The following is a 13,894-nucleotide window of genomic DNA, read 5'->3' on the forward strand; positions in this document are numbered from 1 at the left end:
GATAATGCACGAAAGTCAGGATGGTAAGAATTTAGGACTAACTGCGAAACTCGAGGATTGCGAAACTCGAGAGGGTGCTGTAATTGGTCGGAGGTCAGCGTCAACGATGAGTGTGCCATGGTCACTAAGTCCTGGAACGATTTGAGTGTTTGTTATGTTAAGAATGTTGTTGGTGAGAAAAAGGTCAAGTGTGTGTGCTGTGGTCAAAAGGCCGCCGTGGCTCTCCTGGACAGAGTGGAGTCTCAGGCTCTTCGTCTCATCAGCTCTCCTCTTACTGATAGTCTTCTACCTCTTAAATTCTGCTGTCATGTTGCCTCACTTTCTATCTTCTATCGATATTTTCACGCTGACTGCGTGCCTCCCCCCTCCCGCAGCCCCACTGCACTCGACTGTCCACCCTTGCTCATCCCTATGCTGTCCGAACCCCTTATGCAAGAGTTAACCAGCATCTTCACTCTTTCATCCCTTACACTGGTAGACTCTGGAACAGCCTTCTTTCGTCTGTATTTCCTCCTGCCTATAACTTACCTCTTTCAAGAAGAGTGTATCAAGACACCTCTCCACCCGGAATTGATCTCTCTTTTGGCTACTCTATACTGTCTTCTGTTGTGGGAGCGTCAAGTAGAGGGCTTTTTTTTCCTACACTTTTTGTTGCCCTTGTGCTGACTTTTGTTGTAAAAAAAAAAAACTCCACAAAACCAGCACCAAATGGAATTTAAGGCACAAATATGCAGTAATACTTCATGAAACACATCTATACTGGTACAGCAAAGTGTTCACACCTGCATCAAGGGAGAGCAGGACTTGGGAGCTGATACACCCCAAGGCGTTGTGTTGTTGGATAAATATTGCCTTGCCGTGAGGCTGGTGTGTACTGCCAGGCACTCTAGGCGGCCGCTGAGAGCAGCTTGAGATTCACTGGACATGTTGTAAGCCAAAACTTTGTGACTTATAATTACAGAAAACCTGCGCTGCTACCCAACACATAAAGGAGGTTGTGGGAACATGGCGGCAGAATGCTTGACAAGGGTCATCACACCGATGGAACTTTCTCATGAACTTAATAAAATCCACAATGGCAGACAAAAGATATATTTCACCCAACAGTTTTAATGGACATTGCCACCATTTTAAATGATTGAAAAGAAGGAGTAAGGCAGTTGTAATACAGAGTTTTTTTAAGAATATGTTTTATATTGGTTATGCATTCTGTATTAGCTCCAACTTTTCTCCCCCTTCCAGTTGCTGTCCATATACAAATCTTGTCCACCCTCATATGGAGTATCAATCTCGTGTGGGGGAGCTCCACACACGGCCCTTTTAGATTGAGTAGAGTCCAAGGCTCTTCATCTCATCAACTCTCCTCCTCTTACTGACAGTTTTACCTCTCAAACTCTGCCACAAAGTTGCCTCTCTTTCTGTCTTTTATCAATATTTTCATGCTGACTGCTCTTCTGAACTTGCTAACTGCTTGCTGGGGTGGACTATTATAGTCTTATATATCTACCCTCCCTCAGGTCTTACTGCAGGCTCCACCGTGAGTACCAGTCTGGCGTGGGTGTGGGACAGTCTCATGAATGTCCAATATGCATGGAGCAGTTAGTGGCTGACCCCACACATGCAGTGTGGGCACCCTGCTGCCGCCGCAATTCATGGTTCCATAAAAAGTGCATCCAGGTGAGTCAGTGTTTTATTTGTCATTTATATTACAGTCATCATTATCATGGGTTCCCTGCTGGCAATGCTGTTCATTGGTCCATAAACTTTGCCTTCAGGTGCAGATATAGATCCTTAAAACACCCAATGCACTCCTGTGGTTGTTGCTGGCTTTTAGTGATGGATCATGACATGCAGTTCAGCTTTCTCTACAACCGTTTCTGTCAAATTGCCGTCGATGTATTGCTGTCAAAAATCAAGCCAACACATTAGAATCCTTTGCTTATTTAATACATTACATATATTGCAACTCACTGGAAGCCTGATTTTACTCACCTTTGTGTCAGTTTGATAACAGTGGTGAGGAGAAACTTGAATTATCAGTTTTCCTTCTAATGGCTTTGTTTTGCAAGAAAGGAAGCAAAGTAAGAAAGATTGTCTCCTCTGATCTATTTTCATATGAAATTATATGAATTATTTTAATGAAATATTATAGTACTATGCGTATGCCCAAACTTTACCTTACCTTGCCGTGCCTCACAACTTGCAATGAAGCAAATGACGAGTGTTTCATATCCCTTGTTCATGCTTAAAGCTGGATGGACCGTTGCCCCTGGCCAAAACTCCATTTTTACAGTACAGAAATCAGTTGAAGGCAAAATAAAGAACAAAAAATACTGGCTTATTATTTTATATACATATATATAGATATATATATATATATATATATATATATATATATATATATATATATATATATATATATATATATATATATATATATATATATATATTAATATCATAGTTTGTGAATGTAGAGGCATGAAAGTCATGCAATGTTATAGAAGTGGAATAGGGAGGCAGCATAAATTATAACATCAACATACATTGCCTAACCTTTTAGTGGGAGTAGAGTGTAAGTATGTAGGAACCCTGATTTGTGGGCGAGGCTGAGGTTCTGCAGAGGTGGAGAAGAACTCAGACAGTCCTCAGTTCCTCGACGCTAAAAAATAACAATGTTACATGATACAAAAAAGAGGGTTTTCATATAGATCTAAGCAGGGTTCTTTGATATAAATCATATGGTTCTAAAAAAATCATTGATTTAAATTGATTTAAATTATGTTTTTTTAATATTTTTTTTGTCATTGATTTAAATCTTGATCTTATTGCAGGACAACAATATAGAATGGAAAAATAAAAAAATAAAAAAAAACATTTTTACTGTAATATTAATATTTTTCCCCATCATCAACTTCACAAATTTTCCTGAGCTGCTTAACCCCTTCAATCCGGCGACGCCTAAGTCGGTGTCCGAAGGGCATCCGACGTCATCACCATTAGTCCTCTTTTAAACCTCTTAATCTTCTTCCATTTCCTCTTAATTCTCTTTTAAACCTATTTAAGAGGAAGTAGAAGAGGATTAAGAGGAATTTAGAGGAGGATTGAAAGGTTTAGAAGAGGATGAATCCTCTTTCATTTCCTCTTGACCCTTTCCATACTGTGACGCCAATGTCAGCGTCACGTATGGAAAGGGTTAAGTTCATTATATACAGTACCCTCTCAAGTTTCGCGATCCTCGAGTTTTGCAGTTAGTCCTAAATTCTTACCATCCCAATTTTCGCGCATTATCACCACGAGTTTCGCGCTGCTTTGACATGTACGGGTCACGTCTACTTCCCATCGGCGTCACATACGCTACCGTAAAAGGTAGTATCACACTGGGTGTTTTCCTCCAAACATCATGGCTATGGCAAGAGAGAGAGAGAGATTTATTAACAGTTAACCCCTTCACTCCGGCGACGCCGACGTCGGCATCCGACGGCGTCACCATTAGTCCTCTTCTAAACCTCTTAATTCTCTTCCATTTCCTCTCAATCCTCTTCTAAACCTCTGAAGAGGAAATGGAAGAGGATTAAGAGGAATTTAGAGGAGGATTGAGAGGTTTAGAAGAGGATTAATCCTCTTCCATTTCCTCTTGACCCTTTCCATACTGTGACACTGATGTCTGCATCACAGATGGAAAGGGTTAACTACGTTTGAACTTCCCGCCGCCGCCTCCTTGTCGCGTTTGGTTCAACTCGGCGCAGCCTCAATACCACACGAGCCCCTGACTTGAGAGGAGGTGTGTACCTTCACTCTGGTTATGAGCCCCTCTCGTGAAAGGTGAGATAGAGAGGATGAAAATAAGGAGAAAGGAGAAGGGTGTGAGGAGGGAGGGTCGGCAAGGAGAGTCAGGTCAGGGCTTTGGTCAGGACATGACCTGACTCAGGTCAGGTCATGTCTGTACCTGTCACACACACACAGAAGGTGAAATGAAAAGGATGTGGGGAGGATGGGGCAGAAAGGAGAGTCAGATCACGGCTTTGGTTAAAACATGACCTGACTCAGGTCAGGTCATGTCCTGACTTGTCACACACACACACACACACACACACACACACACACACAAAAGGGGAATGAGAATGGTGTGGGGAGGGAGGGGCAGAAAGGAGAGTCAAATCAGGGCTTTGATCAGGATATGACCTGACTCTGGTCAAGACATGACCTGACTCTCCCTTCTGCCCCACCCTTCTCATTTCCCTTTCTGTGTGTGTGTCATGACATGACCTGACCTGACTCCCTTCTGCCCCTCCCCCACCCCACCCTTCTAATTTCCCCTTATGTGTGTACGCACACCCAGAAAAGTTGCCGGTTGCCCAAGCTGCCACCAACATGGTGGGAAGAAAAAGGCCCAGTGTGACACCAGCTTACAGACAACGGGTGGGTGTACGGGCGTTGCCAGTAGCCACAACGGTTAGAAGAAAACGGCCAGTGTGACATCGCCTTAAGGCAGTGAGGCTGCTGATTGGGTGAGCGCCAGCGATGACGTCATCGGACTCCCAGCAAATCACAAGCGTGTTTTCAGATCTCAGACAATCGTAAGGCTTCATCTGTGGCTTCAAAATGACCCGTTTTCTCTTCCTGTTTTCTTCCTTTTTCCAAATTACATATTTTGAGATAACAAGGGAGTAAAGGAGGAAAAAAAGTGAGCTCCGGGGGGGTAGCATGAGCTAATTATAATGGCACCACTTTAAACAGTTGCCTCTGCCATGACGGGCTCAGGGCCGACCATCAGGCCCAGATGGATAGTCTACCGGCGCCATAGGCCACGTGTAAAAAAAAAAAATCTCCACAGGTCGGAAAAAATAAGCGCTTTTTCAGTGTTTTCAATACCTCGAGTTTCACGATCCTTGAGTTTAGCGCTATACCTTCGGAACAAAGCGAGCGCGAAACTCGAGAGAGTACTGTATATCTTCCATCAGCCACACATAGTCCGTCTAGTGTCCTGGTGTTGAACAAGACACTGCCCGCCTTTCTGAAGGTACCGTATCTTGCTGAGGCAGAGTGATGGCTTAAAAAGCATTTTATAACAAACCACATGATCTTTTATTTTACCAATTTCAAAACATGAGCCAAAACATTTCGAATTTGTGCAGTGCAACCATGGGTTAGCAACTTCAGTTCATTTGCTTGTTGTAATTATTTTCTCATATTGTTGACATTGTCTGCATTAGATGCTTAACCCTTTCAGTGTTAAATCATCGCAGTGATTGCTGGTGGTGCTAAATCATCACCACAACAATTGATCAGTTTTCTAATGTCCCACTCACAATACATGTTCCAACACTTTTCCACACCCCATTTTAACTTTATTCTGATTCATCCACATTATATAGTGAGATGTCCTTGACCCCCCCCAACCCCCCCCCAACCCCCAGACAATCACACCACCATATGTGAAACAGCTGTATGGTATTTTCCTTTTTCTTTCCAAGTGTGTGCTTTGATATTTGCTAAAATGCATAGTTACTGAGATAAGGAGGTGCCCCCTTCCCCCCTGCCCAATCATGCACAGGGGGATTAAAGGGCATGGCACGATGCCCACTGAAAGGGTTGTCTGTTCTTGTGTAAGCAAGTTTCTCACCCCATGGATTTATTTTTTATTTAATTTTATTATTTATTTATTTATTTATTTATTTTTAATTTTTTTATCTATTATTTTTTATTATTATTGTTATTATTATTATTATTATTTTTTTTTTTTTTTTGTGGGGGGGGGGGGGTCTCCATGGTCTAGTATTTAGCATGCCTAGCTACGAATCTGTGGGCTCAGGTTCAAATCCTGGCCTGGGCAGTCAGCCTGCAGCTCATCCAGCATGTTGTCTGGATGAGCATGCTGGCTGGTTGATAAATGGGTACCTGGGGAAACCTGGGGAAGGTAAACTCTGGTAACCCGGATATCGCACTGACCCTGTCCCGGGGTGATGGGTTCTTCCCACTACAGGCTCATGGGCCAATGCCACGGAGACGAGCACTGCGGCCATGCTCAGCTATAGTGTATGCCCTCATCTTTACACACACACACACACACACACACACACACTTTTGTTTTTTTTTTTTTTTTTTTTCTAAAGTTCCAGTAAACCTTTTTTGATAGAGCTGGTGGTTATCCCCAGCCAATTAGTGGTGCAGGCAAGTGTTTTATAGTGCTGCCATCTTGCTTGGCAAATCTTCCTCCCCTCCACAACATCACATAATCCCCTTCAGAGAGTTTTGCTGGAGTCCGGGTTGATAGGCAATCATCAGGACAGCATGTGGGTAGTCTTGGGCCCCTCCAAACACTCAATGAACTAAAGAAAGGCTATTATAAGGAACAAAAAAACACCAAAAAATAAGAAGTGCCGTTAAAGGAAATATTTTAAATTATACCCCTATACTTTCAAAGAATCAACACATACATACATGGATCATCCACATCCTTTTCTGATACTTCCATTTGAAGCAGTTTCATTTTTCTTTGTGCAATTTCAGTCAGGACATGTCCTAAACATGACATGATCTGGGTAGACTGTTAAGAGACTAGGTGTGGTGCTGGCCCGTGGCTGACTGGCTGTGGCTGGTCAGTCATGGGACTGGCTCAAACAATCAACCAGGTTAGTTATGATGATGGAATATGATGCAAGAACACTTCAACATGTGTTTTAAACTAATGGAAAAATATAGAGGTTCAATTAATTATATTCATTAATAAATAAAAATAAAAATGTCCAATTTTTTGTTTATTTTATTTTTATTAACAACCCTGGAAGTAAATAATGTGTCCAGCTACATGCCTAACTCCTCACCCACCAAAAAATAAGGACTTACAAACACCCTATACTGATAAATATTGTGAGGTGGAAGATAAGAGTACATACAATCCTCAGTGTCAGTGGTTCACATTCCTGAAAATTTACGAATGGCAAATTCTCACACATATAGCTAGTTTGCTCATATAAATTCAAATGTGTGCACAGGTTACACTCCATGTCTCTTTCCCCCCCCCCAAACACACACACACACACACACACACACACACACACACACACATTTAATACAGAGAAGTGTAGTGTGATGGAGTTTGGTAAGAGCAGTAGACGAATAACGGGGAACTACTCTCTGAGTAATGAAAAAATCATGAAAAAAAATGAAGAAAAAGACCTGGGAGTGATCATAACATACAAGTTATCCTTTGGAAAACATATAGACCAGATAACTGGGGAAACATACAATCTTCTTAGAAACATAAAAGCAGCATTTACATATTTAGATGAAGAAATGGTGAAGAAACTAATAACATCGATGATACGTCCAAAACTGGAATATACAGCATTAGTGTGGTCATCTAGATTGAAGAAAGAAATTAGAAAGTTGTAAAGAATGCAGAGAGCAGCGACTAAATTACCGGAAACTCTGAAAGAACATACTTATGAAGAAAGACTGGAGAAATTGGGACTAACAACACTGGAGAGCAGAAGAGAGAGAGGGGACCTAATAGCATCATAGCTGGGCACAATAACAGAAAACCTTATTCCCGATAACTGATGACTGATAATGGAAAACCTTATCAGTGATAACCGATATTTGTTAACTGAAGACTCAAATATAACCGATGCCCGATATAAATCCACAATTCCGATACTAGCTAGCGATAAGTCCGATGGGCGAAAACGATACTATATTGATATTTCAAATAAAAACAGATGAATTCAAATTTTCATTACAGGTAACTCGATTTACGCGAGTATTGTGTCCTTGAAGAGGTCACGTAAATCAAAAACGATGTAAATCAAACAAGAGGTAGGTTTCCATCAAAAAATATATATTCACTTCACTCAGTGGAGAGAGAGAGAGAGAGAGAGAGAGAGAGAGAGAGAGTATCCATATCACTGAGATATCCACTCAGGCACTCAGTCTCAGCCTCACTCGAGTGAGGAAGAAATGAGGGACACCATGAGCGGCTGGCTAGTATTGGTACCAGTACCGAGCAGTCTGGTACCGGTACCGTACCGTATAGCTGGTACCATTAGTACTGGTACTGGTACCTGCCCACTCCTATTGTTGAGTAGCGTGGCAGCGTGGGTAGTACTGTATTGTTGTTCAAGTGGCGCACGGGAAGAACTGAGCTCAGCTGTGTGGCCGCGGCGCCGTGTGAGTCCAGTTGCGTGAGACATCTGGTGGCCACTCCATAAAATATTGCGTATAAGTGAAAAAAATGTGTAAATTAAACATTTATTTGGATTTTGGACACCGCGTTATTTAAAAACGTGTAAACCAAACTCACGTAAATCGAGAGTTACCTGTATCTGTATTTTAGAAAACTTACAAAACCTGAAAACCACACTTTGACACGTACATATGGAAGGTAATACTAGAAAAGCCTGAACCGGTATTGTGTTATTTGGCGTCCCCACCGTCAAAAGCTGGCGCTTTTGTTTACAAACACTGGTCTCTTGTGAACTGAGCATGCACAGACCAGCAAGCATAGACCTGTACAATCTCACAAAGCTTTTTAACCATAATTAAGAATTGCTGGAAGGCTGAATCAGACATACAGTACCACTACCACCATCCTCGCTGTTTCTAGAATGACACTGTACGAGTTGTATTTATATGTACAGAGTGTCGTTCTAGAAACAGCAAGGATGGTGGTACTGTATGTCTGATTCAGCCTACCAGCAACTCTTAATGTGTTAAAAAGCTTTGTGAGACTGTATAGGGCTACGCTTACTGGTCTGAACATGCGCAGTTCACGAGAGACCAGTGTTTGTAAACAAAAGCGCTAGCTTTTGACAATGGGACACCAAATAACACAACACCAGGTGCCTTCAATACCATGGCATGCTCACAAACGAGTATGGAATATCAAATTTGAGGCAGTGAATAATCATTTTTTGGGCAAAGTTAAATGATTTTTCTCTTTGATATATTGATTTTTGAGTGTAACATAAAAAATAACCTTGTGTTTTAATTTTGATGATCTAAGTATGAAATCTCTTCACCAAAGATATTTCATACCCCAAAGTTTTTTCATACAACACCAGGCGCCCGGGCCAGGCATGTGCAGTAGGGAGGAGACAATTTTTTTTTTTTTTTTTTTTTTTTTCTTTTTCTGAGAGGCGGAAAAAAGTAGCGATTGTCGCTAGTTTGGTTACAAAGGTAACGAAGAAACTGAAATATATATATAAGTAAGTAGCGGATGGCCGATAACCCGATTTTATTATCAGCGATAAAGTATCGCGATAACTTATCGTGATAACGCCCAGCTATGAATAGCATTGTACAGGATACAAGAGGGATTGGAGAAATTGGACAGGGAAGACCTAGTGGTACGTGACAGAAGTGTAACAAGAGGCAATGGTAAGAAATTGAAGAGTGACTGTAGGAGAGACATCAAGAAATACAGTTTTCTATACAGAAGCATAACAACATGGAACGGACTTGATGCGGAGACTGTGTGTGCAAAAACGATTCATGATTTTAAAGCCAAACTGGATAATAAGCGTTATGGAGACGGGACAGCACAAGCTTAGTGCGGCTCTTTCCCTGTATTTCACAACACACAACAACTAGGTAAATATACACGCACACACAAAAAAGCCAGATACAGGAACACCCTACATTGGTGCTTACATTGTGAAGGGGCACACTGTGTTTGTGCTGCTTGAATTTTCCATCTTTATTTCCATGTGTATAACTATATATTGGGTGCATTAATTAGTGTTCAAAATTGCCTATAGATGAGCATATACAAAACGAGTATTTAAAGGAAAGTAGTATGTGGCATAATAAAAGTACTGATTAAGAAATGAAGGCTTAGCATGTGGGCAGGAGAGAATGATAATAGGGATTTTGGTGATGAGTATTAAGTAGGCAATAGCAAGAATGATCAAGAGTTGTGCTCTAAACTACACATTTTACCTCATATCAACACACCACACTACTTTATTATACTGATCCAATGTTGTCCTCCCCAGACGCTTGCCCTGAATGCTGGCTACTTCTTCAAGTGTCCCCTCTGTAACGACACTGATACCTTCCTGCCGGAGATGAAGAAGCTGGGAATCTACGTCCCAGAACAGTGAGTTGTCAGCCTTACCCTGTTGGCATGACTCCCCTTTCCTTTTTGTGCATTGACTTGTAGTGTGCAGGACTTTAACTAAGCTTGTGTTGTCCTGTCTCCACATCTGCTTTCATTCAGCTTTGCTTTAAATTAATGGACATTCTTAGTTCTAAATATAACCATGTCCAGACTGTTCCAAGTATCAATGGTCCTGGTGGAGGAGTTGAACTTCTTTATAACCTTTCTGCATCTTGTTTTCCTCACTTTATGTTCATGTCCTTTTGGCCTTCCACTTTCTTTTCCCAGCGGGCCATCCCTGTCTACATTCTTCAGGTTCTTTGTGTATTAGAATGCCATGATTAAGTTACTTCTTTCTTGCAGTGGAGACAGCACCAGTTTGTGCACTCATTGTAATTCAGGTCCTTTTTTAATGCCACTCTTTGCTCATTTCCAACTTGTGCATGTTTCTTTTCAGGTGAGGTGACCAAACCATGGTTGCATCTTCAATAGTCAAACCATTTTAAATAGTCCGTTTGGGCATTTGATTCCGCAGGTCCTTTCCTCCCCTCTGCTCTGCCACACAGTCCCAACACCTATTTTTCCCTCTCATATGTTACATATAACTAACATATGAGAGGAAGGGATAGGTGTTGGGACTGTGTGGCAGAGCAGAGGGGAGGAAAAGACCCGCAGAATCGAATGCACAGACTATTTGAAATGGTCCTGATCTTGCCATAGGTACTATCAAGTATCAACATCCTTAGTATTACAGTCCTGTCCGTAGGTAAATGCCACTTCAATATTTGTTAGAAAATGTGTGTGTGTGTGGGAGGGGGGAGGCATGCGTGTTTTTACAGGTGGAAGGGTCTGAGACATGGATAAGAACTCCAAAGGTCTTGATCGGTGGGTTACCCTTTGGCCCCATGTCTTGATGGTCTTGGTTTGAATCCTGTGCATGTTGTTGGGAAGAGTATTTATCCCAAGTAAATATATTCTCTCATGTTCTTTGAGAAGTGGCAGTCACCCCAATGACTGGTGGCTTAGCAGTGGCCATCCTTTCCTATGATGTTTTCTCCCTGGGGGGATCCCTCAGGCTGCTCTACCATGGAAATGTAAGATGAATAACTTAAAAAATGGAAGGACAAAGAAGCTGATCTAAATTGGAGAAGGGATGCTGTGTAGTGGCCCAGGATGCAGAGAAGCACTCTGAAAGAATTGAGCCATAGGAGGCACCCTTTGGCTCAGTGCTAGAGTTTTTGCCTGGCGTCTCAAGGGCCCAGGTTTAAATCCCAGACGGGTTGTTGATAAAAGTTTTTATCCCAAATAGATAAATTTCATGTGCTTTCGGCACATGAAATTTATCCATTTGAACACCCCCAACACAGGTAACTCGATTTACGCGAGTATTGCATCCTTGAAGAGGTCGCGTAAATCAAAAACAATGTAAATCAAACAAGAGGTAGGTTTCTGTCGAAAAATAGATACCGTATTTTGCGGCGTATAACGTGCACCAGCGCATAACACGCACCCCAAACTCCAAGACAACAATTTTGAAGAAAAAAAAGTTCTTAAAATGCTCAGAAATATGTACGGGTTACAGAACATTGACAATGTACAGTTTCCCGAAATTTATATATTTTTGGTGTAATCTTTACTGCTTGAATTGACAAGTGTCCTTGAGTAAAGCAATGACAATGGCGGTCGGGCTGGTGTTGTGAGAAATACATCCCCGTAAACATACTGATGATGCACAGCTTCTGATATCATAATAAGCATATTATTCTCACCATCACTTGTAGGTTATGACAGACAACTAGGCAAGACACAATTCACATGGTTCTGGTGACACGCGGCATGCAGCTGTTTGTTGTGTGGGTGTGGTTGTGTGGTTTGTAAACAATGCAAATGGTGGCCGGGTGTGAAAAAACTCCTCGCACAAGACTCATGATGTACAGTTTCTGATACAGGTAACTCGATATACGCGAGTTTGGTTCACGCGTTTTTGAAATAACACGGGGTCCAAAATCCAAATAAATGTTTAATTTGCACGTTTTTTGACTTATACGCGATATTTTATGGAGAGGCCACCAGATGTCTCACGCAACTGGACTCACACGACATCGCGGCCACACAGCTGAGCTCAGTTCTTCCCGCGTGCCACTTGAACAATACAGTACCCACGCTGCCACGCTACTCAACAATAGGAGTGGGCAGGTACCAGTACCAGTACCAGTATTAATGGTACCAGCTATACGGTACGGTACCGGTACCAGACTGCTCGGTACCGGTACCAATACTAGCCAGCCGCTCATGGTGTCCCTCATTTCTTCCTCACTCAAGTGAGGCTGAGACTGAGTGCCTGAGTGGATATCTCGGTGATATGGATATTCTCTCCACTGAATAAAGTGAATAAGCATATTATTCCCACCATCACTTGTAGGTTATGACAGACAACTAGGCAAGAAACAATTCACATGGTTCTGGTGACACGCGGCATGCAGCTGTTTGTTGTATGGGTGTGGTTGTGTGGTTTGTAAACAATGCAAATGGCGGCCGGGCTGGTATTGCGCGAAATAACTCCTCGTACAAGACTCATGATGTACAGTTTCTGATATCATATTTTCCCCATTATTCTCACTAATATTAATAATTAATAATGAACATGGATATTTTTTTTTTAAATATGATTTTTTATGTAGCTTGTACTGCTCCTTTGTCATGCAATCTTAAGCCAGCTGTGACATCAAGACCAAGATCATACAAATGGCGCCCAACGGAAAAACGGGACAACAGCATTACAGCAAGGCATGGGCGATCCTCCACCGATTTCATTTTTGTATAGTAGTTATTAGATCGCCCTGTATTCTATGGTAACATATTATAAGACAGCCATGGACTATGAAGGATTATAAACAATAATAAAGGTAAGTTTGCTGTTGTTATTGGATAAGACGAAAAACAGACCCTTAAAATCACCCCAAAGAAGAAAAAAATCATTAAAACTTTGTACATTTGGCATATAGCGCGCAGGGCTAAATTTTCAGGCATTTTTTATGTGAAAAAGGTGCGTGCCATTCGCCGAAAAATACGGCATTTATTTTTCGACAGAAACCTACCTCTTGTTTGATTTACATTGTTTTTGATTTACGCGACCTCTTCAAGGACGCAATACTCGCGTAAATCGAGAGTTACCTGTATCATATTTACCCCATTATTCTCACTAATATTAATAATGAACATGGATATTTTTTTCCAATATGATTCTTTTATGTAGCTTGTACTGCTCCTTAGTCATACAATCGTAAGCCAGCTGTGACATCAAAATCATACAAATGGCGCCCGACGGGAAAACGGGATAATAGTAGGGCATGGGCGATCCTCCACTGATTTAATTTTTGTATAGTAGTTATTTGATCGCCCTATATTCTATGGTAACATTATAAGACAGCTATGGACTATGAAGAATCATTAACAATAATAAAGGTAAGTTTGCAGCTGTTATTGGATAAGATGAAACACAGACCCTTAAAAACACTCCAAAGAAGAAAAAAAATCATTAAAAATTTGTACATTCAGCATATAACGTGCAGGGCTAAACTTTCAGGCATTTTTTATGTGAAAAAGGTGCGCATTATACATTCAGTGGAGAGAGAGAGAGAGAGAGAGAGAATATCCATATCACCGAGATATCCAGTCAGGCACTCAGTCTCAGCCTCACTCGTCTGAGAAAGAAATGAGGGACAGCATGAGCGCCTGGCTAGTATTGGTACCGGTACCATACCGTATAGCTGGTACCGTTAGTACCGATACTGG

General features: G+C 41.5%; 1 protein-coding gene across 1 annotated transcript in view; it reads left to right on the forward strand.

Annotated features, from left to right (window-relative positions):
- The window catches only part of LOC126984357 (uncharacterized), a gene marked incomplete in the record, with an annotated part of 141,274 nt that overhangs the window by 80,014 nt on the left and 47,366 nt on the right, over positions 1 to 13,894 (forward strand). Inside the window, 2 exon segments of the mRNA XM_050837970.1 lie at positions 1,518 to 1,677; positions 9,996 to 10,099. Of these exon segments, the coding sequence (XP_050693927.1) occupies positions 1,518 to 1,677; positions 9,996 to 10,099 (264 nt within the window).

This window comes from Eriocheir sinensis, chromosome 5 (assembly GCF_024679095.1).
Source record: "Eriocheir sinensis breed Jianghai 21 chromosome 5, ASM2467909v1, whole genome shotgun sequence".
NCBI lineage: Eukaryota > Metazoa > Arthropoda > Malacostraca > Decapoda > Varunidae > Eriocheir > Eriocheir sinensis.